The sequence below is a fragment of the Oryzias latipes genome, chromosome 1 (assembly GCF_002234675.1).
Source record: "Oryzias latipes chromosome 1, ASM223467v1".
NCBI lineage: Eukaryota > Metazoa > Chordata > Actinopteri > Beloniformes > Adrianichthyidae > Oryzias > Oryzias latipes.
The window spans coordinates 11152332-11178747 of record NC_019859.2 but is presented as its reverse complement, the minus strand read 5'-3'; the positions used below and the strand labels follow the sequence as shown (position 1 = coordinate 11178747).

The following is a 26416-nucleotide window of genomic DNA, read 5'->3' as shown; positions in this document are numbered from 1 at the left end:
AAGCTTGCGCGTGAGACAGCTCCAGCTAAATATATATATATATATATGTGTATGTGTGTGTGTGACTGTATGCATGGTAACTGTCACTGTAACCCATTATATTTTCATACGTAAACATGGTTTGTGAATGAAAATGGATGGATGTAACGTGGATGCGTGCACTGATGACTTTTTAGGCTGAAGAGAGTAGTGTTTTACAAAGATGAACTGCTAACCCTTTGGAGTAAAAGAAGAAAAAAAAATTAGACAGTTCTACTGAGAGTTACAGTATGTCCTCAAACAAGCTATCATAGTAGACTTTCCTTTGCTGAAGGCCTTCCACTCACCCGAAAGCAAAACTAGATCATCTAGTTTGTATTTGAAGCACTTTTTTTTTTTCTAAAAAGAGAAACTGAAATGTTTATAGTTTTTTGTCACTGACAAGGCCCAAAGAATGTAAAGTTGTCAAGAGTTGAATGGATTTTGAAACAGTTTATGCGCAAAAGAACCTTTGGCTTTGTTATGAAGGAAAAAAGAGGGGTGTCAAAACATCACAAGTCATTTTAATATCTGACGTAGTCTTTAAAAAAAAAAAACGTTTTTTTTTTAAAAGGAATGTTCCACTATTACAGTTTTTTTGTTTTTGTTTGTTTTTTTGCAACTGTGTTTGTCTTCTGGTTGGAAAAAAAAAATGGAAGAGTCCAGGGCTGTTTGACTTTTGACGTTGGCGCCCCCTTTCTGCCCTTCTACACAGATACTCTGATTCCTCTCCTGAAACAGTTTTGATCTTAAAAAGTCTAGTTCTAGTATACTGTACACTCACACAAAGCTATAGAATAAAAAAGAAAAACACAAATATTCAGTGTAAAATGGTGCTATGCTTACCTGAACTGTATGTATCCGTTCTGCTCTTGAACTGTGGCCCTTTATCTGCCCCAAAAGTCACATGTAATATTTTAAAGAAACTTGTTTGCAATCACTATAACAGCTCCCCCACCTTTTACGTGTCCTTTCTTGGTCAATTTGAAAATAAAAAACTGTTGCAAATACTAAAACTGCCCCTTCCTCCTCCTTTATGCAGTTCACTTTCTAGATGACCCTCCTGGTTTTAGGGGTTTGTGGGTGCTGGTGCATTGCTACAAACATCCCAGAATGTGACCGAAGATGAATCAAGTGTAGGTCCCATCTTCAGAGGTACTTTATTACAAGTCAAAAGAACCGTATAAAAACTGGAAGGACCTCAAAGCCACAGTGTTGAGGCTTAACACCGTCACAGACAAACAAATCCAATGTGAAGACAAAAACTAAAGGCACGTCTCTATTGTATTTACATTGCATACATTTGGACAACACAAAGCACACACTTAGTCCTAAAACTACGTATTGCCTTAAAAGAAAATATGTCAAAATAAAATACAGCCACGGTAGTGGAAAATATACAATGAACAGGTGGGAACTGGATGCTTATGGCTTATTTTTGCTGTTCTACAGTCATTGCATGTTCATTTTTTTAAGACTTGTTAGTTTTATAGTGTCTGTTTGATACAGGGTGCACAAACCCAGGGATAACACACTGAAATGGAACATTCTTGCAACTATTTTGCAGAGAAACTAAAATAATACTTCCATGTTTCATCTAATTCTGTGTCCATCTCTTTGATAAAAAACAAAAATTAGTGATGTAAAATGGGGAAAATAAACATCTAGAAGTCTGATAGTCACACCATTATCTCCACGCACAAATGTATTGTATATTCAGATGTGGATTTGTATTTACATGCACTTGCAGGCTTTGTGTTGTTCAGAGCATCTAAGAATGCGATGAATGTGAACCTGAACTCCTCCCAGCTGCTGATGGAGGATGTCTCTGATAGCTGGTTAGTGCTGCAGTCTGCTTTAAATAGACATGCACCTGAAACATCTACCATTACGATAAACATGTCGATGGGAAGAGGAGTTTGGGAGCCCACAGCAGACAGGAATATGTACACTGTGTCTGAGAGCCAGAATTTGGCATCTTCATTTACAGATGATGAAGTTGCCTCATCACTGAAAGGAGTCCTGCTTCCACTTGATGACTGATGGCATAGTCTCCTAGCAACGCTTTCCAGGAGGAAGTAAAGGAAAAGGAGTTTGGATTGGAGCAGGGAGGTGGCAGAGGTTGCATGTGTGATCATGTTGCAGTCAGACGTAGTCCAGGAAAACATCTGCTGTGCTCTGAAGTAAAGGCTGCGTCGGGGCAGTTGTGCTGCAGACTGAGCTTAGCCTTTGTGACAGTGCCCTCTGCTGCTCTGGAGCCCCGGAAGTGTTACTCAGAGTCAGGTACACCTGAAGAGAAACAGATGTCTGAACAGGTGTTTTTGCAGACAAATTAAGAAAAGAAAAAAAGAAAACTAAATTCTTCCTCCTTACATTCTTGGTATTCTCGGACAGCAGCAGCTCAGTTCTTTCCACCAGTTTTCTAAAGGAAGGCCTCTTCAAAGGGTCATGGTTCCAGCAGGACAGCATCATATCATACCTAAATGCACCAAATCAGAAATTATATTTACAACTAGAAGTCTGAGGATTTTCACAAGGTTGCAAAAAAACACGAACTGCCCAGAGTCAAACAAATTCACTTTTTATTATAATCAGACTGTACTATTGTTTGCGCATCATTTTCATTTGTTTTTTATTGCTGAATTTTGAATTTGTAAATGGTAATTTTGGTACATTTGAACATAAATTTCTGGTTATATTAGTATAAGTTGAAGAAAATATTTTAAAAAAATAGAATGAAAGACATTTTAAAATATGGAAGGGTGTTGTATTCAATTAAAAAAAAAATGTATCTTTTTTTTATCTTTTTTTTTCAATTGAATAAAATATGCTTTCATATAAAATGAAAAAAAATAAATAAAAACATATTTTTCTCTGTCAGAAGATCTTATTATAATCTCTCCTGTACTCCTAATGAAAAACACATAAATGTTCTTGTTCTTGAAGAGATCCTTCTTAAAGATTACCAACATCAAACTACCAATTTTATCACCAATGAGTTTTTTGTCAGATTCTGTTTCCATTTTTATTTATGCAGATGAAAATATCAGTTGCACTTTTTATTTTCTGAAAAAAACTCAACTTACATCTCAACAGGAGCAAGCTCAGGCCTGTTCATCCTGTGACCTTCCTGAATCATTCTGTAAAACGCAGAGCCCACCTGCATCCCTGGATACGGGCTATTTCCTGCAATGCCGTCGAACAACACACAGAAAAATAGAAATGGATTCATACAATGCAGCTGGTTTCTCAGTCAATACGACTTGATTGCATTATTAGTTGGTCTAAGTGATGTTTCTGCTGGGTGAGCAGCATCATCAGAGCATCTAATGAGCCAGTTCATATTGAAGACAGTAATGGCTCAGACATTTGAAAAACAGATGCAATAGCACAGCTTTGACTGGAAATGTTACCCAGAGAGAAGATTTCCCAAAGCAGAATGCCGTACGACCACACATCGCTCTCAAAGGTGTAGACACAGTCGAAAATACTCTCAGGAGACATCCACTTGACCGGCAGACGGGCCTAAAATACATTTACAGGATTTTTAAAAGGATTTACAGCTTCTTGTATCATCTGTTTGAAAAGGAAACACTTTGACATGATGTGATGGCAAAAAGAGGAAAAAAGGGAGGACAAAAATAAGTAAAAAATGAAAAATTATGAACAGGGAGGGAAGGAAAAAGGGATCGACTTACATTTCCCCTGAGAACATAACTGGCGTCAGTGGTGATGTCCCGTGCCAAGCCAAAGTCGCAGATCTTCGCCACCCTGCCGTGAGTCAGCAGGATGTTTCTGGCAGCGAGATCCCTGTGGATGCACTGCAAACACAAACAAATGTAGACGTGAGCTCTGAACCTGCGCCTGGCTGCTGCAGCTGTCAAATACTCTTCCTTCCTGTGAAATAAGGCAGGTGAGACTCTTTTGCAGGCCTGTTTACAAGTGAAAGCGACAGGTAAACAAAAAACAACGTAATTTGGAGGAAGTAGGACATCTTTAAACTTGATTTGAATGGAATTTACAGCTGTGCTTGTGACAGCTTTGAAGTTAGCAGAACTGATAGCTCTTGAAATGCCATCCAACATGCCGTTAATATGATAAAGGGAATTAAGAAAGCAATTGCAGGAATCGGTTGGGAACAAAAATCTCCTCTACAGTCAAGGGTTTCCACGTGTTCAGCAGAAATCAAACACATGCTGTGATATACTTTCAAAGCGTTCCCAGTGGTCTTTAAATTAGGGTTATGCTGTTTTTAGCCAAAAAAAACCTGTGCTGTTTTCCTGGGACATAATTTCTGCAGAGCGACAGGAGTTTATTAGAAATTCACATCTGACTTGTAGGCGGGAATGCTGGTGCAGAGCGACCCCACCCCTCTTTTCCTTACCTGTTGCTGAGAGCTCTCTGTTTACACGCTCTCTGCTAGCTTACAGCCTCTCACAACTGGTTAACCCTTTATAGGGCACTCAATGAAATACTCTAAAATTCAAAAATTCAACCTTAGAGTGTTATTGGAAAACATAACAAGACTTCATATCATTGGTGACATTTTTCAATTTTTTTTATTTTCATGTAGAAAATCAATGCCAATGAAGTTACCATATTTGGTCACTTAACCGTGAGTGGGAAAACAAATTCCAATAAGTATACATATATATATGAATATAAGAAAAACACATATTATGTATTTGAACATTTGAACATCACTTTTAGAACATAAACGTGCTAATAACAAAAAGTGCTGATAACAAAAGTGTTGAATAGACCCTCACACAACTGTGTGTGAGGGTCTGGGAATGTCCTGGTTGTTGGTGGGTGGGATGAAGTCGGGGTCTGACACATCATCATCTTGATCCTCATCATCATCACTAATGTCAGGGTGGACTGGCACAACAGCAGTCTCCCTCCTCTTGCCATAAAAGATTGATGGAAGCTAAAAATTAAACACATGCAATAAAACAACTGTCATAACATCATAAACTGACAAAAATCACGCTTTTTAACTATTCATAAACTAAAAACAGTGTTTAAATTCTCTCTGAATCACTGTATAGTGATATAAAACATTTGGCAACATTAAAAAATAATATGCTAAGTTGTATTTCTTTATTTATAAAGAAAATGCACTAATATGGTTTTTTAGATGCATAGGGCATATGTCCAAAAACAGACATACCAAGTAAAATTTTGTTTATAGTGAAAAGGGCGTATGATCAAATATGGTGCCTGCATTTTTCATGCCATATTTTCACTCATTTCAATAAATTCTCCGCGAACAAATTATATGTAAACACTTAACACAACTATTCAACAATAAAATGTATGAGTTTCATCAACTTACCATTGTCAGTTTTGACGATTCCTTTGAAAATGTCCAGTGAACCGAGCTGCAAAAGCACATTTTTCTGACTTTGGAGAAAAAGGGAAATTTGATGTGACCCTGCTCTCTGCTGATTGGTCAAGTTGCACAAGCTTATAATGTAGGATGATCTTTGCTGATTGGCTGGGTAAAGATCACATATACGCTCTTTTTAATGGCATTTTTCTTATGCTCCTAATTCGAGAGTTGAATTAAAAAATACACAGAAATGCAATTTTGAGCTTTATTTTCTTTTTATATGTCCTCCATCATCATTAGAAAAATGCTACAAGAACATGTTAAAAACACAGTTTTCATCATAGTGGATCTTTAAGGAGGTCAAGGCTGACATAGTCTCAAGCAGCTGATACCTTTTATCAGGCACACTGTGCAGTTCATCAGCATTAAATGATGTCATGCCATTATCTCACCTTTTATTAGACCTTGAACTCAGAAGCTAGTAAATCTCAATGATTATTACTGCTTGATTGATTTTAGCTCCTGCTGGGTTATCAGTTTAGTCACCTTCACAATTAGATTTTCAAGGTGCTGGTTTACTAGCACCAGCTTATCACGAATCAGATTTTCTTTATTTTTGTCTGTAACAGATTAAATGTAATTAGTTGTTTTGCACTACTAGAAAAATAAATCCAAAAGAAAGAGCTCAAAACAGTTTTGTTACTGGGCATGCAATTTTCGCGTCATTAGGTATTGGCTACAGGCAGATGGAAAGAGTGCCCCAGCATGGTTGAGCCTTGAGGCCTCTTCTTGTGTCTCGTCTTCTTTAAAATCACTAATCTATGCTCCTAAGCAATTACCGAGCCCTGAATATCACGATAACACTGTTATCAAAGCCACATTGAAAATTTGGTATCAATTTAGACGTTACTTTAAAATAAAATCTCTTTCCTTACAATTCCCCATTGCAAAGAACCCTTCATTTCGGCCCTCAACAGTGGATGGAGCATTCTCCGTTTGGGTCTCCTTGGGTATCAGATCGCTCAAGGACCTCTATATTGAGGGCACGTTTACCGCAAATTCCGGACTATAAAGCGCACCCGATTACAAGCCGCTGTGGGTACCGGATATTCTCGGGTTGCCGTATGTTCTCGGGGTCCTTCGGGGTCCTTCGACCAATGATGACGTCACACTATTTGATTGGCTGTAAGTTGCCACGACCAATGAGTTAACGTCGCTAAGTTTTTAAAAAAAACTTTATTGACAATTGCGGTATCATACATTAACAATGACATTAACGTTAACAACGAACAATAACAATGTAATCAATATTGCCTCGAAGATCAGTCACCATTGCCAAACATAAAATATTAACATAGAAAATAAAGAATAGAGGGGAAAAAAAGAAACAATGAACATAATACACAAATAAATAAAAACATGAGTAAAATAAAATAAAGGAACATAGAAAAAATCTAAATAGTCTAATACTAGTTAAGTTAGGGGTACTCGTGAAGTTTGTACTTCTGAACAAAACTAAGCAATTTCAAGCCATTCTTCTTTTTCATATAATGAACTGATTGAAAGTAAAAACAGAGCTCTTTATTAAATGTTATAAAAAGTGGTTTGGTCTTCAAAACTTGACCTCACCAAGATGGCGGTGCTCTCCTCGTGATGTCTCCTCTAGTGATATAACTCATTGGAAGGACCCCCGAAGGACCCGAGAACATCCGGCAACCCGAGAACATCCGGTACCCACACCGCACCCGACCATTTTCACGTCTTTAACCATTTTTGTACATACACAAACCGCATCATAATATAAGCCGTTAAACCTGACAACTCAACATCTTGACTCCCAGCATGGGTAAAGTTCATTACCACACTGTGGGAGGAGTCAGCTTTGCCTCAGGCTCATGCATGTGAATACGCCCACATTTGCCAAACAGCATGGACCTCTATTCTGTTCACAAGTTCCTCAGTTATGGTTTATTTATTTTTTTTAGTTTTTTTACTTATTGACAATCTAGGTATCACACATAAAATTACAAACAGTAACCATATAATCAACATTACATCCCTCAGTTATGATGAGGAAATTTACACCCGCTATTCCCCATTTCCCATGAGTCTTAGGGGCTAAAGGCGGGACCAACGCCCGGCTCGTCACACTGTTGTACGTGTTTAAAAATGAGCAAGTAGCAGCAGTGCATGGAGGGGTGAAAAGGAACAGCTCTCCTTCCGCTTGTGCCGCGGCAGCATTATGGTACTAACAGGGCTGGTTAAAAAAAAAAAAAAAAAGTAAAATAAAAAAAGCAGCGGCGACTGAAAAGCGCGCGCCTCAGCGCGATACCAGCGCTTCAGCGCGGCGCGTGCGTCAGAAGTTCCGCGGACGCCTCTGAGCTCCGCGCTCGCCCTGCGCGCCCCCCTTCCTATCTTCTCACCTTTGGCCAGGGCGGCTACAGGGAGGAGGAAATCGTGTCTGTGCAGAGCAATCGGACTTAAAACTGTACGTTTTGTGGATGAGGGGTGGATGCGTTGTTACGTGTGGGAGCCATCAGACTGCCATTGGCCCCGCAGCTCTATGTGAACGAGCAGCAGCCAGGAGAACATGTCTCCAGCTCACACGGAGGCTGTGAGCTTTTCAATGCAAAATTCCGGTCAGTCCTCAGAAACCGTTAAAACGACCACGTGGATTTGTGTTTCCAGTCGTGTCCTGACAAAATAAAGGCTGATGTTATTCACACATGCGCTGTTCTCTCCGTCACGCAGCCGACCGGCTTTTCCAATCCCGTTGGTGATGGTGGATTTTTTCACGCTGCTTTTAACTTGAAAGCTGCATCATATTGTAGCGGCGATCACGTGCACGTTGGGTCAAACGGCACCAAAGGATTCTGGGATGCGGCCGGGCATGCGTGTTTCGTTTTTTGAACCATGACTGAAGTGTCTAAGACCTGAAGTGACATCCATGCTGTTTGGCTGCTTAGTTTGTTAAAAAACAAATGACTTGTGGTTGGTGTTAGATAGAAAATTCAAACATACACTGAATCCGGAAGTCCGTACATGGCGGCCACCAAGAAAATCCACGACACTGAATAAGCCGCAGGGCTGTGAGCGCAGGAAAAAAGTAGCGGCTTATAGTCCGAGAATTACGGTACTTCCAAATTTGGTCTTCCAAAGAACCACTTTTTCCGCTACTTACAAATCCGTAGTTTTGTCAAGGAAAACACTCACCAGTTTCAATCCAGACCACCCGACCATGATTTTGACAATCTTCTGATTCCACCACCACTATCAAAAGGGATGATATCATGTCTGTATGAGAGGATATGTTTTATGTCTTCAACTGCGACGGTCAAAATGGCATGGGAACAGGATTTGGGTTTTGTGATCCAGGACGACCTTTGGGACAAAATCCTGAAGCGTGTCCATAGCTCCTCATTGTGTGCTAAACATGGATTGATTCAATGTAAAGTTTTGCACCGAACACACTGGACTAAATCTCGACTCTCTCGGATATACCCAGATATTAATCCTGAATGCGATCGTTGTCACTACTCCCCCGCCTCTTCTACTCATATGTTTTGGTCATGTCCATCACTTGCACAATACTGGACTAACGTCTTCGGATTCTTATCGCAGACCCTCAAATTGCCCCTCAAACCTGAGCCGTTAACTGCCTTGTTTGGGGTCATCCCCAATATGACAAACTTGCCAACACTACAATCTGATTTTGTGGCATTTCTCACTTTTTTGGCAAGACGCAGGATTTTGTTGTGTTGGAAGTCTCCCTGTCCTCCTACGTTAGAAATCTGGATCAAGGATGTTTTGCACTATAGTAAACTTGAAAAGATTAAGTTTACTCTACGTGGTGCCACGGGCAAGTTCTTTAAAATTTGGCAACCCTTTTTTGGACATGTTAACACCTTACAATCACGTAACATACCCACCTAGCTGGCTCTCATTTTCCTAAAAAATATACTTTTAGGTATTTCGATTATTTCGTTTGCGCTCACTCATTGTTACTTTAAAATATCACTGACCTGAACTATTTGTTCTCTATTTATGAAGACCCTCTTTATGTTTTTTTTTCTTTTTTTTTTTTTTTTTCTTTGTGTGTTCTAATGCTTTACACATCTCCTATTCGTGATCCCTGGAGAGTTTCTTTTGATATATCACACATGTTGTGCTGCCATTTTATTTTCTTAATTTTAATGATTCATTACTATTATTGTAAGTCTTTGGTGTATATTAGGCTTAGTGATGGGATGTGTATTGCCTTTCTGTTTCGTTTTTTTTTTTTTTTTTTTTGCTTTTGTTCTAGGTTTCAATGGGGGGGAGGGAAAAAAAAGTGTAATCATTGTTGTTATCATGTGTTTACTATTGCTGCTCTAAAATCCAATAAAAACAATTTTGAAAAAAAAAAAAAGAAAGAGCTCAAAACAAAGAGTGAAATATGTTAAATGTGCTGATATGTTGGCATGATAACCCACTAAGCAGTTTGGATTTATGTGGAGGTGAATATTACATTTTTGTCTTTTTAGTAACTAATTCTAAACAGATTCTTGATAGATCAATGTTCACAGCTTAATCTTATTGATACAAATATGTATCAAGACACATCTGCTCCAAAATTAATTTGGCATCAACTTGAAAGCAAAAAGAGTGATTTTTTTTTCATAGCTGGAAATAAATTCTTACGTTTTGGGATTAAATTCTGTCAATATAAACTCAAGTAGGTTCATTTGAGCTTTGAGCAGTGTATCAGCCAGTATAACCAGTAATCTGAAACAAAATACTGCCAAAAACTCAAAAATGCACCATGTTGAGAACTTTCTTCTCAAGCACAGTAGAAGCTCTGCATGACAAAACATCCAGACTGTGTTTCTGATTGTAAATGCACCACCAGCTGACAACAGCGTTTTTGCATACATTTTGGCACCAAGCCCTACCATCATTTATTAACTAGGAACAGCAGCACTTTAAAATTTCCCCTGTAACAGCTCGATAAATATGGCCACAGAATGTTTAATGCCTCACGTTCTTGGAAGTAATGTACTCCATTCCTTTGGCGACTTGGTAGGAAAAGCTGAGGAGATCTTCAGCATCCAGAGACAGCTCGCTGATGTAATCTAGACAGAAATTTCTGTGCTTCAGTGTCTGAAAGCAGCGTGAAAGTGGTTCTGCTTCATTCTTTTAATATTCTGCGATGAGACAGTGACAGACTTACCCGAGTGCGAGGGTTTTTCTTTGTCAGCGGGACGCATGGGCATGTACCCCGTCCCACTCACATCCCTGCAGACACACACACACACACACACACACTTGCTTGATAAAATAAACCTCTTTGTAATCGAAGTTAAGAATATGCACACTAACCCACCTTGTTGTCTCCGTCTGGTTCGAGACGTTGCGATAGTAACCATCCCCAACTTGGGATTTTAGAAAGGACTCTCTTTTTCTTCGCAGGAAGTTGAGCAGGTCGCCATAGCAACAGTACTCAGTGATCACCAAAAGTGGACCTTGCAAAAGAGACAAAAGCATGCACTGGTTTTATATCACAACAGGACAGGCTGACATAAGATGTTGTTTTTAGCGTCATGTGACAGTCATGAGAATGCGTGACGAGCATGCACTGGTCAAAGTTTAACTGTGATTAAGAGGCCGCCAATGCTTCTGTTTTGAATCAGGGACCATAGCATATATTAGTATTGGAAAAACAGCTTCTTTGAAAGCCTGACTGACATCCTTCCAATGTTAAGTATGTCATCACAACAACATACTAATGTGAACTTGCACAGAATCCAATAAAAAAAATGCTGCAATATTCAATACTAAGGTCTGAGTAGGCAGATACATGATAATGCTCATCAGTAAAATGATCTCAAGTCATGCTGCATCATGCTTTCACATTGAAGCTGGACAGCATCAGATTTCTAATTACTCAAGTCAAATAAATCAAGGGTTGCTTGAGATTTTTGTTTATTCCATTGACTGTATAAGAGAACTGGACTGAGTGACCCTTCCCCCTGGCGTTCCAAACAGGAAGTACCCACTGGTTCCAAGAAGCCAAGATCACATAGATTTTTGTAGAGAAACAAGCAGCTATTATTCCAACATTCTATTTGTCAGAAAAATCATTCCTCCGCCTCGCATCGGACGTTTCAGGATTCCACGACATGCGTTAATTTCTCAGAATGCAGACTTCGTCGGCCATTATCCCGTTTAAAGGAGAGTATTTGTTACGTGGTGGGGCAGGTTGTCACGGATATATTACAATGCGCTACTTAGCCGGTTGAGTCGACACTGACCTCGACTGTAGCGGCAAAGGAAAGTGATACACACATATATATATATATATATATATATATATATACACGATTATCACTTTTTAAACTACACCCAGCAGCCAATCAGAATCGAGTATTCACCATGGTATAATCCAACATTTCTCACCTCCAACTGTGCAGGCTCCCAGCAAGTTAACAATGTTCATGTGGTTTCCAAGGTAACTGAGAACTTTTAGCTCTGACATCAGAGCCTCCTTCTCTGTGGAATGAGCATTGGCTAGAAGACATGATCAAAAGAAGTACGTAAGGAATTGTAGTCTTTGCATGACATGCTACAGGATCTTTAGTGGAGGTGCCAGCAAGAAAAAAAAAACACTCACGTTTTAACATCTTCACAGCCACAGTTGTCACAGTATCTGGAGAACAGAGACCATACGCTGTGGCCCGTACCACCTTTCCAAAAGCACCGGATCCAAGGGTTTTACCTTGAGTAAACAAACACCAAACTGTTAGGAATGGCAGTGACACCATTAGGGATGCCAAAACTCTTGGTTTAAAACCAAACCGTGCTTGGAATCGGGAAAATAGCAATCGTTGCGTCCCTACGGCATACCAGTATATTTGCCCTTGTTGTGCTAAATTTACGATTTATTATCTATTTTTTTGTTACATGACACCGGGCTTACTACAAGCCAACTGAAAGGTTTTTCTTCATTGTTACTTGCTTGTTAGTAAATTTAAAAAAGGATTTTTTTATTTATTTGTCATATGTGATGGTAAATGGTCAGAGGGACCGTAGGCGCGAACTGCCAGCCACGCCTCTGTCATCACCAAGTATGAATGAGTGAGTGAATAAGTGAATAATAAACACATTGTAAGCGATTTGAGCGTCTGGAAAAAGTGCAGATAAATCGAATCCATTATTATTATTATTATTATTATTATAATAATTATTATTATTATTATTATTATTATTATTATTATTATTATTATTATTATCATCATATATCGAACAAAAACAAAAATGTGATCCAAAAATCTTAGTTTGAACCAAATTGTGGGGAAAGGGAATCGTCTCATCCACAGTTAACATATGCTCTACCTAAAATCCAGCCACATCTTATGAAATACAAACCATCCTTTTCTGTGAATGTATCCTGAAAGTGTAACTCTTTCATTTTTCAAGCACAGCCTAAGATGCACTTCAGTAAAGGCTCATCAGCTAGCAGGAATGGTGGTGGATAGTTTATGGTTTGGGTTGCATTGTAGCCAGAGGGCCTTAACACCTTGGAGGTGACCAGGTTTCTGTCAATCAAAATCCTCCTGTGTCAAATACAAACCCTGTCGGCCCTACAGATAAAGTTGGGTTGCAGTGCCAAAACTAGCACTGTCAATCAAAATCCTCCCAGTGTCTACAGCAAAATTCCTGATGACCAACTTTTAAAAAAACAAGGAACTGACTATATTCCCTGATTGTTCAACAAGTTTAACAATATGAACGATTTGTTGAAATGTTGCATATCTTTATCACATGACTAAAAACATTAATATAAACACAGTCATACCAAAGCGAAGCTTCTGCCGGGGAAACTCCCATTTGATGTCATATGGCAGCTGGAGGGGGTCAATATAGATGTAGTTGTTTCCATTGATGCTCTCTATGACCTTCCACTGGATTTGAAACTTTGGTTTCTGTTACAGTTCAGAAAAATAAACTTTTGTTAGACAACTTACAGTTCATTTCTGAGTTTTAAAATAAATCAATGAAGCTAAAAAAAATGTTTTTTTGTTAGCTTTTTACATTTTGCAATTCTCTTCCGTACAGTTCAATCTATTCACTTAGAAAGTCACCTCTGTGTTTGTTTGTTTTTTCTTTTTGTAGAGAAAGTCACCAAGTGCAGAACACAGCCCAAATCAATTCACCTGGAATACCAGTCTGTGTCTAGACTTTGCCCTTAGGATGCCACAGCAGATGCGCACATTGGTACTCAAGGAGTCTGACTCATTTGAGTGCAATTGGAGAAGCACGCTCAGGGGAATGAATTCATGTCTAAAGACGTGAGCGGGCTGTCAAAAATTCCTTAACTGCACCATCTACGCAGCCTGAATGGTTGATTCACTCTGTTGAAATTAATTAAGGACACATTCACGATCATTAAAAGGAAATGTTTGTGCTCTTCTTTGCAGAGAATTGGTATCATACACTGACAGACAGCTGCTTCTGATTTGCAGGATGGAGAAATGTGTAATTAGCAAAACAGAACGGGCCTTTTGCCAGGACCTTTTTCAGACATTTCATTTTTTATTATATAAACTGTATATCAGGACTGATCAATTTTTTTAATTTATCATTGATGTCTATAAACTGATTTGCAGGTTTGAATGAGATTTATGGCAATAAATGGGAGATTTTCATCTCTGCAGTCGCTGGGGTGCACTTGCAGATGCAATCTCAGCTGCTTTCCGGTTCTTACCTGCATGTATTTATAGAGCAGAACCACCACAGTGAGGCTGAGGAAGGCACCAGTGGCTATCATGCCAATCAGAACTGGTGTGAAGAGTTTATGTGGGACAACTCGCTCTGGGACACAAATGACATGGATCGTGTTTCAGTTTAAACAGGTCTTAAAAGCCAAATTTACACACAGTTGCGCAAACATGGGTCTACTTTTACAGCATCTTTTTACTCTAACCCGTAATCTACAATCATCTTTAATGCTCAAACAGCCATATTAAGCTGTTTGAGTGCCATAAAATAACCCAAACCCACAATAAATCTTAACCCACCGTTACAGCAGACAGCTGCAGCAGTGGTGTTTGTTTGTGTGACACGGATTAGCGCGTCAACGCCGTGTAATCCCATTTTGCACAGTCAGCAAGCATACACTAATCTCTTCTTCAATCTGTATTCAGTAACCCCACACCCGGCCTCTTTAGAGAAAAAAGGTCAATGGGTTTGTGTATCTGTATGCATCGTCTTACAGTGTAATCACGCAGTGGCAAATGCTAGATTAATCCCCACCTTTCAGATTATGTAGTATTGCTGAGCGTATGTAAAGTGTGCATAGGTTAATGCACAGGTTAATGCACAGTGCGCCTCTCTCTCACCACTGATAGAGAACAGCGTGTACGCCTCTTCTCCATCTGTGTAAGCAACACACTCCAAGGTATGGTACTGAGTGTGTTCCTTGGTGACATTCAGCCGGCTCTCCACCTCACTTCTACCAAAGGTTGACTCTGTCAGCAGGTAGACCTCTGGGGTTTCCCATTGGGTAGCATTAGGCAGTTGTGAGCACCTGTTGAGGAAGAATTTTTCTTTATAAGCTTTAGTTTATTTTTAAACTCACTTTTTTTAAAAACTTTGTTTATATAAATTTTATATATTAAGAGACATACAAGAGACAACATAGAGTGTATCATCAGATGTCAGAGCAAAGACAGTGCTGTGTAAAACACACTTGAATGTCAACCCCCACCCCACCCCCTAAAACCCCCAAAAAGGCCAGGACAGACACCCAAAAAAGAAAAGAAAAAGATATTTAAATAAACCACATGATCATTTAGAAATAAGAACATATTGAATACCAAAAAAAAGTAATAGTAAAATAAACGGGATAACCAGAGTAACAGCCTCGACCATTTGCAACACCATTGCTCAGTCAAACTCCAGATTGTGAGGAAATGCTAAGGAATCCATGTATTGTAAAAAAGGGTCCCAGGTCACATGAAACGCCCTAAATGAACCTTTAAGTGAGTAAACACATTTAAAGCAAATACTATCATATTTATTAGGTCATTATATTTTTTACAGGTTAAAAACAATGAAAATTGATAATAATTTATAGTGAGAAAATATAGTCTATAGAGTAGAGAGTCCCTTTCTTTAAGCAACTTATCTATGGTAAGTGTTTTCATGTGAACACATACAAATACAATATTCTCACTGATGAAAAATCTGCTGTTGTTCAGCTCAGTTCTTCTCCAAACTGTCTTCCATCAATATGTAAAATTATTATTTCTTTTCATGGGAACAAACCAGCTGGTTGCCTTTAGCAAAGCTGAGTATTAATGCCAATTCCGGATCTTTAAAGACCCACTCCGCTCATCTTTTGAGCAATCATAAAAGTATTTCAAATGGTCTTTTATTTGTGATTATGCTATTTTTAGCCCTAAAAAAAGTGTTGTTTCTAGGACATAGTTTCTGCAGAGCAGCAGTAGTTCATTAGAAATTCGCATCAGAATGAAGCAAAGGAGAGAACCTTTGCCCTGCCCTGCGTATTTTTGACATATGATATTTTTATTTAACAGTTTTTTTTATCTGGTCCTGATTCACAACAATTTTAAAGAAAAAAAATGCTCTTCCTAATAAAATGCCACAAGAACATGTGAAATACAGCAAAAGCTTGATTTTTAGCGGAGTCTGACGCACAAATATATTTAAAACCATTATTATTTGTGCTGTTGCAAAGAAATGTTATCTAGAAAAAGAAAAAAAAAAGTTTCATTTTATTCAAAAGAAATTATTAGCTGGGATTAAAAAACCTGTGTAAATTTAAAATTTGTTTCATTAATATTCTGGTCAGTACAAAGATCTTTGAGTTTTATTGGACAGTATTGTAGAGTTCTAAAGCTTTTGCTTTTGCTATGCTCCCTTTGCTGCATTCTCTGGTGGGAGCAACATCTAAAAGGACCATGATACTGTTAGCATACCTGACATGGGGCCGCTCGCAGAAGTACCAGCTGATTTTAGGAACTGGATAACCTGCAGCAATACATCGCACCTGTCCATCAACAGGCCCGTCTTGGCCAATGATCACTGGCTTACCTTATGGAGAAAAAGGGAGAAGCATTCTTTGGATGTTTGAAAAAAAATATCAAGCAATAACCTTTCTTTTATTATTTGTACTTTCTTCTAACAGGTATAAAAAAATATGATTAACAGACTGTAATAAGATTTGTCCCATGCAATACTTACTGCTGACATAGACGTAAAATAAAAGAGTGACAGATGCATCTTCGTGACGGGCTGAGAATGTGTAGATCCCACCCTCTGAACCGAGAACCCTCACAAGTCTCAGCACACTGATGTATCTGGTGAGGTGAACAAACTGTTTTCAGTATCTGTTCACAGATGGTCACATTCTGGCGAGCTGCAAGGCTGTGAGCTCGCTGTACCTGTAGTTGTGGCGATGTAGTGTGATAACGTGCTCCGTGGTGTTGAGCAGGCGGTTGCCTTGGTAGGACCAAGACCAGGAGTGCGGTGCAGGATAGGCTTCAAAGTCTACTTTCAGGTTCAGGGTTTCCCCTTCCTTAACATACTTCTGGACAAGGTTTGGAGCTTCAACGGCAGTAATGAATCCCTTATCTTCAAAAAATTAGAGAAAGAAATAGCTTCATTAAGTCAAAGATTAGAGTCAAGAGTAGCTTATAGGCAGGAATACGTCATGATTCCATCCCAACAGAGCTGTAAAATCCTACTTGAGTCCCATAAACGCAAAGTGGGAACTTTGTAAACTAGGTCTCTATCACAGTGTAGTTTTAGGCAAAGACCACATCTCCCCAAATTTAATGAAAATCTTGATGGTGACAATCATACATTGTCATCTGCAAACATCAAAGATATTCTCCTTTTTCCAGTGATAAGGACAATTTAGTTTTACATTATCTGACAAGAGGATTGTTGCCTGTACAAGTGTACAACCTTCAAGTGTAACAACCTATTTTTAAGGGTTTCTATTCTATTTACAACTACTGTAAGCAGCTGGGTAGCTCGGTTGGTAAGTTGGAAGGCTGCCATGCAGGAATCCAGGGTTCGATGAACAATGGTAATGGGGCAATTACCATATCAATGGCTATTAACATCACCCAGTGAGGGTCCTTGGGCAAGACCTTTACGCTGTTGCCTGCTCTGCAGCTCACTGTTCCCCCAGGGAGCAATGGTCAAATGCGGAGGACAAATTTCACACATAGGTGTGTGACAGTGGGACCTTCTTCTAAGGTCAATCTTAATTCTTCGTCATATCTACAATATGAGTCAAACTTACGGTAAGATCTAAAACACAAAAGTGCCCTTAAAGAAAATGGTTTAAAGTGATAATTGTTAATCTAAACCCCAATTTTGAGATAATCTAGAAAAGGATAAATAAACTACCTTCCCATTCAACTTGAAGTCCTAACCTCATAAATTCTCTATAGATTTAGCAGAAACTCTCCAAAGTCTTATAAATAAAAAGTGCATGTAAATAGTCTGAAGTGCATGCTGATTTAAATGTTATGGAATCAAATTACATGTTGTTATCAGATTTTTGGGGCTTCACAGTGGGTCAGTGGTTAGTACTTACAGCAAGAAGGCTAAAAATGAGACCCAATGCCTCCCTGCTAACACTCAGCATTATGGGGTTAAATTGGGGGGGGTTAAACCAACAAATGGTTCCCAAGAGTGGCTGTGTCTGCAGCTCACCGCTCCCCCAGGGGATGGGTCATACAAGGAGAACAAATTTCACACATCTAGATGTGTGACAGATAATGGAACTTTGACTCTATTTTTAAATCCCAGATGGGATATTTTTTAGAGTTTTTTTTGCTTGAATGGGTTTTCTCCAGGGTTTTCACCAACAATTCAAAAGCAGGCTTTATAGGTTAATTTCTGATTATGAATCTTTATTTAGGTTTTAGTGTGTGGGACCCTGCAACAGACTGGCAACCTGTGCAGGGTGTACCCCACCTTCGCCTGGGATAGGCTCCACCAGCTCCATTCAGAAAATGGATGAATTTCAGATTTTTAGAGCCATTTAACCAGGTTGAGTGCTTTTTTTAAACACTTACTGTGGACGTCTAGCTGCAGAGATGCATCACTGTCACCTCTTTCATTGTGGGCGTAGCAGCGGTAAGTCCCAGAGTCTGAATGGCGGACAGTTTTGATGAAGAGCGAGGTGGAGCGTTGATAACCCCGGGAGCCAGACAGAATGTGCGAGGTCTGGGATTTTTCAGGAAGCTGTAAGTCATCAGAGAAACAGGTTTAAGACAAACAAGTCAAAATGACAAAAGGTGCTATTCAAGTCCTTTTAGCATAAATAACACAATATGACACTGAAATTCTATGTCACATTCAAGCTCCATGTTTCAGAAAACAAAGATTCTCTTTATTTTCTTCTCTTAACCCTAAAAATGGGGTCCACATCACAATGACAATTTATTTTTATCCCATAGAAATACTTAGTCGCTGACTGAAAATTTGTTTTAATTAAAAAAAAACTGCACCAAAATGTAGATTTCACATGTCTAATTAATACCACAGAATCACTTTCTTCAAGGCATGTCCATTCTGGATCACTTGAGCTGAACTGTACACAAAGACAAATTTGTAGACTATACAAGCCAATACACAATATACAATATTTTAGCTTCAGATTAGAAAAAAACAGTTTCCCCCTGACCATCAAATGAGGCCCAACAGTGAACCATTACCACGACACAATGGCCGCAAAATAAAACTATTTGGAAATTATTGAAATTAAATGTAATTTGATGGATGCTTTGTGACACTTAAAACTCTAATAATGCTGCATTGTTCTAAAGAACGACAGTTTATTTATTTATTTCTTCGTAGGTAATTCTTTGCTCAGAGTTTTATGACCATAACATCCTGACATAGCAGCAAAATAAAGAAATAAATGACCTATAAAAAAATACTTTTGTTCTGCATAGCATGTTTTTTAAACATCATAGAAACCCTTGCAAACGAAGAAACTCATCAAATAACACTCCTCTCACCGCCGCTGAAGGGTAGTCCCACTTAAGGCTAAAATCCGGGTTGACATTGGTGGAGTTGCAGGTAAGCTTAAACGGCTCTCCTGCCTTCAGAATGACCATGTCTTTGTGGGACAGAGAGATGACTGGGCCCAGCTCAGGCACTGGATAAAGGGGACACAAACCCATAATAAGTAGTGTGTTTACTGAGGTCACCTTAAAACATCAGCTTAACTTTTTACCGTCACACATTTTTGCACATCAAGTCTTTAGTGATGTAGTAGCATTTACTTTTTTTTCATCTTCTTCTAATCTGATTTTCCCTTTCGGGGTCACTAGGTTGCCGGAGCCTATCCTATCCACTTGCTGGCGAAGGCAAGTGGCTAGGATAGGGGTCGCATTTACTTTCTTAATGTTCTTTTTTTGTACTTTAGCTTTTTTTTTAACACATGAAGATAAATTACTCTCAAGGGCGTGTGACCCATGGTTTGCACTCACATGACAAAGCAAACTGGGTCAGTGCACGGACTTTAAGGCACTTGTGTTTGCATAAAAGATATGACTAATATGTAACAGAAATGCCTTCTAACAGTCTCTCCAGGTGCTGTTTGCTCGCCTGTAATCCTGTTTAACTCAAACACTGCCTTCGCGCTCCGTTGCACCGCCTTATTAAGTGCCGGATTCTAACCTTCTTCAAAACATCTCTTCTTCTTCTTTTCATCAGTTATCCTCTGCAGAGATAACAATCTCAGTCGGAAGAAAACTCATTTGTGCGAAGGTGAATGCAGTTAACTTGTGAGCTATTCCAAACAAACCAGAATTTCTTAAATTGAGTCTTGAAGTTGAGTCATTGCACCTTGACTTAAAAAAATGTCCTAACTTGAGTTTGAAGGTAAAGCTGTGAGCAAATTTAACATTGACTGGTTATATTTGGCCAAGAGTGTGAAAACAGAAACACAAAAAGATCCAGAAACTCTTGTAGATTTCATTTAGGACTTTGACAGAGATGTATTTTATTAACAATTTTTTTGTTTGGCTTTGTTTTTTACTAAAGTTTGTTATCTTGTGGAACATTATTCAAAAATGTCACCATTTTCAGGTGAAATTCTTACTTGTCTCTGCTGCATCACTTATAAGGAGCAAAACCATAACTATTTTTGAACATCTCTGAGAAGTGTGCTTTAGCTGCTAAGGACAATAGAGTCATTATTCCTTTCCCAAATTATATTTAAACCAGGGAGCAGTGTGTGCACTTTTTGTTTTCCAAGCTAAAACAAAGATAGTCTTTGTTCTTAAAACTTGATGGAAGATGGATTTGTGAACTAAGGCTGGCCGTACCAAACACAGAGCATTCCCTCTGTAGCCAGGAGTCTGCTGAAAAAATTGAGTGTATGTTGTCTGTGTTTGTAATAAACATTGTGAGCATGGTTACATTTGTAACAAAAGGAGAATGTAGGAAGTAAGCATGCTTTGTTAAAAAAATAAAAAATAAAAAACAGTTTATATTGATTCTTAAATTACTCATACCCCAGGGGTGCGATTAATTTCTGGAAGTACTGTAGCCAAAGCTAACAATCTGTCTAAGCAAACAAAGAGCTCCACAGCCAATAGCTACTTTCCTGTTCAGTTTTGTGAAACTCTAATAGTCCTTATGGCAATGGGTTTTGCACATTTTTTGCACCGTGTGTCTATACAGAAATACTGTGTTGGATCCAATGACTGTACTACGAGAACTGGACTCAGTCCCCGCCCCCTCATGTTCCAAATCCTATGGACTTCTATTGAGAAATAAATAGCTAGAACTTAGTCATTCTATTTGACAGAATAACCATTCTTGCTCTGCTACCTTTTTTTAACATGTTCCTGAAAATCCTCATTTTTCATGATATTATTTTTAAAGTGAAAGTCATCTATGTTATAAGCTGACCAATCAGATGCCTCAATGTTGAATATTCCAAGCATTTGATTGACAGATTCTCCCGAGCTCAATTTCTAATATAAGAGTTGTGGAGTTCCACCAAGCTCACTCCTGATTGAAAAGGGGTTGTTGCCATAGAAACGTTGACTCAGACAGACTCGGACCAATCACAGCTTACTGAGAATTTCTGATTCCAAATGGGGACATCTGTATAGCAAAAAATGGCAACTGAGTTGAGCAGAAGTGATTTTCTATGGGTGATGTCACACTCACTCGGTCCAGTTCTCATATACAATCAATGGTTGGATCATACCTAGAATCAATTAGCTAATTAAAAGACATATATCCTGTGGAGTTAATCAATCAGAAAATATTGTGATAGAGGATCAAAAAGGAGAAGTTTCTGTCATTTTTGAACCAGTTTTTAAATTGTTGCTTTTATAAAGGTGCATAAAATTAATTATTAGATTAGAAATCCTTTAAATAGCTTGTAGTTTAACAGGAAAAATATATTCCACAGTATTTATTGTCAGCATTCCATTAGGAAACAAAATGCTCAGACTTTTCATCCATTAGTAATTGGATATTAAATTGTTTTGGATAAATATGATTGGTTTCTTTATATTTCTGTGTCTGCTTTCACCTCTGGAGAAGCTGTGCCACACTGAATATTGACATTTGACCGTATTACCAACAGGAAACACGTGACTTTTCCTGCACTCACCCAGTCGAACATCCACAGTGTACTGGATTGATCTGAACGTGAGTCGGTCCAGCTGCCCCACACAAACATAACAGCCCTCATATTCCTTCCTAGCATTACTGATGATGATGCCTTGCTGCAGGTTGCTGCGGTAGCTCAAACCCGAGGGCAGAGGCTGCTTGTCACACGTCTCCAAAGCCATGTTCCTGACCTCGGGGTCGGTCACGAGACACGGGATGGTGCAGTTCTCGCCTGCTCGCACCAGGATGCCATTCACCATGGAGCGCTGGAACGCATTGTGAGGGTCTGAAGAGGGGACATGGACAGAGGGATGAATATGTGAGGAACACATGGAGAGTCATCACAAATGTGCCTCTGACGGCAAGCCAACCTTTTATGTAGACATATATGGTGCTGCGCTCCAACGTTTTGTTGTTGACGCACACATACCGGCCCATGTGGTAGCCCTGCACCTCTGTCACCCGGACAGAAGCCACTCTGCCCTCCTCTACCTCACCCTCCATCCTGCGAGCCTTCTCCTTTTCCCACCTTAGTGTGGCCGGGACATTGGACGTTCTGTCATCGTCATGGCAATGCAGCTCCAGCTTCCCCCCTTTGGGAACCACTAAATGAGGCCCACTGGGGGAGATCACAGGTTTGCACCACACTGGAAACAGAGGGCGAGAAATGTGGTTGGTGCTTACAGGATGGAGCTTTCGATACCTGCTATTATATTATATTATATTATAGTAACCCTTGTGCTATCCTAGGCACTTTAACGTTGGGAGTTGGGTCATCTAGACCCACTAGACAGTGCGCTGAACCTTTTTTCTTCAATGATTTGTGATCTTCACTGGTGTCCATGGATTACATAAAATCTTTCCACCTTTATCCACTTTTGTCATGGTAGGGAGAACACGTCAAAGTAAGGGTGGGGTCATCTTAGATAGCACAAGGGTTAAACATTAGATCCAGCAGTTTTAAAAACCCATGTTTAGTGAATAACACAAACAAACTGTCCTTACATATAAATAAAACCAATTACATCATATTTGGCTATAGAAAACTGCAAAAGCTTTCTGAGTAAAAATTCGAGGGTGTTGTTCTTGAAGGAGTAAATGAAATAAAAGTTATTGGGAGTAATTTTGAATCATGAATTATCATTGAAACTACCCATAACACATGTTCTCTCTAAATTTTCCAAATCATTAGCCATTCTACATAAAGTCAAGTATTTTTTAAACACAGCTACATTGTGTGTTCTATGTTGTTCCCTTATAATGCTTTATTTGACCTATTGTTTAGAAATCTGGGGGCATGGTTACAAGTCAAATATAAAACCTATTTTTCTTCTGCAAAAAAAGCAACTAGAATTGTAAATCACTCTTCATACAATCAATCAATCCACAAAACAAATACTTCCAAAGTTAAGGGCAATTAAATTTTTGGATTTATCTGATCTTAGTACTGGATTTTTTTATGTTTAAAGTTAAAAAACAATGTGTACCTGCCAAAATACTGAATTTTCGGGGTGAAGATATGTTTATATACAAAGTGGTCAGAACTAATGCAATAAAGAATAGTATTTTTGTTCAGGGGGTCAACATGTGAAATTTATTATCCGACGATCTGAAGAATGCAAACTCCATACATCAGTTTAAAAAACTGCATGCATTTAAGATTTATAAAAAAAATACCTTCTGGACTGAGAGACTCTTGTGGTTGTGAAGTAATTTGGAGATGTGTTTTTGTTTGTTTTTTCCTCTTCTTTTTTTTTGTTTTTTTTTAAGGTTCTATCAATTTGTAGGTAGATTTGATATTTGTAATCAGGGACGGCGAAATAAGCCTTGGCTTCACCCGACACCTTTTTCGGTTAATTTTGTTCAATGTTTATGTTGACAGTGTTCAGTGTCAATTTGATGTTTTAATGTTGTGTGTTCAACATAACCGAAATAAATGTCTCCCTCAATAATAACCGAGCAACAGTGAACGTAGAAACACACCCCAATGAGCAAAAAATAAATAAATATAAAAGATTAAATTTTAAAAGACTACAACAACTTGTTATGTAAAATGTCATAGACATATTTTAAAGTGAATAAGAAAATTTAATAAAAAACACATCTAACCAAATATTTCTTCAAAATAAAGGCATCTGTTTGGTTCCTGTCATTTTTATTTTACAGTATTTACTGTTAATTACTTAAAGCCATTCAAAAAGCACATAATGAATGTATGTACTAGTAAAATAGTATTTATCCATACACGTGTGCATGTGTGTAACCATACTTAAAAAGTTTTTTTAAAGTTTTTTTTAATATTTGGGTTTGTTTATTTGTTTTTCAACAGATTTGATATTTTTTGTCCTGCTCACGAAACCAAACAGAGTCAGGGGTTTAATGTGATGGTTTAAGAAGATGATTCTATCATTGGCACACTGCCCCTCAGGACAATCTGCCTTTCAAACCACCACTTCTCAGCTGAACGATCAATAATTATGAGGAGTCCAGCAGCTGAGTAATCACAGCACTAGACCGCCCCCCCCCCCAGACCCCCAGTTCCCTCAGATGAGTAAATGAACCCAACATTTCAATTTTGGTTAGACGCCCCGAGGGCCAGCTCTTTACAAGATTTCACATGATAAGCAGCATTTCAAAAACAAGATTTTCATGTGACTCTTCTGCCTGCGGGGAACAGAGCAGAGCCCAGAAAGCAGAGAGCAGAAGCATCTGGATGCTCCAAACATAAACAGAGGGTCTGTGTTTGAGCTCCCCGATACTTGGAGCAAATTGTGCTGGAGAAAAGTTCACAGTTTTAAAACATGATGCTGCACAAAACGTCATGACAACAATGGGAGCTTCTACATTTGTGTTTTGGACATGAACCAAAAGTAAGGTCCCTTTCCTTTTTTCTCTCACCTCGTGGGGGTGGGGGTGGGAGGGTGATGACGATGATGAATAATTCATATTAAATGCTAAGGGCCAGCCAGCACGCGCACAATCGTTACCTGCGCGAGTGTACGTCATAACACCTGTTGCCAGTTAGTTACGCAACCGAGCCTGGATATGAATTATGGTGCAAAGCGAGACACATTCAGAGAACTGCAGCTTCTATTAACAGGGCTGTTTTTCTTTTGGAGAAATACAACAACATTATCAATATAAATGTAATTATAAGCTTTGGTTTCGAACTTAAACCATGTACGCAGACGCTCCATAAACGTGCAAAGGTGCGTCAAACCAGTTTACTGGACAATTAGAGAGAAAAAATAAGATCAGTGCGCAAACAGTTACAAAAACAGAAACGAGACAGTGAAATAAAGGGATAATTCATTCATAATAAAATGGAGAAAAAAAACAGTTAACAGTAGAAATGTGTCGGACAGTCCAAACATCTGTGAATGTCTTACCTGTCGGTACCAAAACTGTCAATAAAGAGGCACAAATTATCCCGCGGCTCCACATTCCTGCTGTTGTTGTTTTTTACTCCTCCATGAGCATTTCAGGCGCAGATTCAAAAATCCCGCGTTCAGGAACGGCTGCAGCTCCCATCCAGCAGAATAACACACCGGACAAGCGGGGTATAGGCGCGCGGACGCAGCGATCCCGCAGGCTCCGAGTCCCCCTCTAGGATGTCACAGCTGCGTAAAGACGCAGCGTCTCTTCTCTCACCTCCTCTCGGCTCTGGATGCTTGCCACTCCTCTCTATCCCGCATTGGCTGGACAGCTGCCAAGGCGGTGAGTCGGTTATTACCAGGAAACAAAAACAGACTTTTTCATTCTTCTTTTTTGCATTTTAAATAATAGTGGATCAGTCCAAACATCCTTCCTAAGACATAAATAAATGAATGTCTGTCCCTTTCCTTCTCCTTTTTATAAACAGATAGCCGATCAACACAAACACTGAGATGTGTTTAAACGCCAGCCTCCTCACATTTCCTGATCTCGACATGTGGTGAGGATGACAGTTCTCCCGTGTTGGCAAGAGTCTCCCTGCAGGAGCTCATTCAGTTTGAGATGCGCTTCATCGTCTCACATTTCTCTAATCAACATTAGGCCTCCGTCTTCTCACTTCCCTCTGATTTAATCAGCCTTATGCCACTGTAGGAGTCAGCCATCCTTTACAGTGCAGAGGTATGCATCAAGGTTTTGGGTAAATTAGATAAGAAAATGTGCTAAAAAAAAGTCAGGGCCAGCACACTAACATCTCATCTGAAGGTCTCGTTTGAGGTGTGAGTTAAGTTTTTTCTATTGATCAGGGAGGTGGGTCACATCAAACCTTTTTCAGGTATGAGTGAACCCGCAGCTTTGCTTGCTCATGTAAGCCACACATGTTTTGAAAGGAGGGCTGGGGTGTTGTATCTTTCACAAGTCGACAACAAAATGAAAACAAAATGTTGTTTTTTTTGTCTCTTCTTTTTTTGT

The 26416-nt window shown here is 39.0% G+C and overlaps 1 protein-coding gene across 1 annotated transcript; it reads right to left on the bottom strand.

Moving 5' to 3' along the window:
- Positions 1–401: 401 nt before the first annotated feature.
- Positions 402–25733, bottom strand: LOC101164953 (mast/stem cell growth factor receptor kita). The gene is made up of 21 exons (XM_023955955.1): positions 25402–25733; positions 22384–22659; positions 22014–22298; positions 19396–19535; positions 18448–18616; positions 16798–16987; positions 16598–16713; positions 16333–16447; positions 14731–14918; positions 14097–14203; positions 13188–13314; positions 12003–12107; positions 11789–11899; positions 10716–10854; positions 10563–10627; positions 10373–10464; positions 3717–3839; positions 3432–3543; positions 3105–3204; positions 2392–2497; positions 402–2307 (listed from the first exon to the last, which is right to left on the bottom strand). The coding sequence occupies exons 1-21, from the start codon at positions 25454–25456 to the stop codon at positions 2164–2166; spliced, it is 2865 nt and encodes a 954-aa protein (XP_023811723.1). The 5' UTR covers positions 25457–25733; the 3' UTR covers positions 402–2163.
- Positions 25734–26416: the final 683 nt, after the last annotated feature.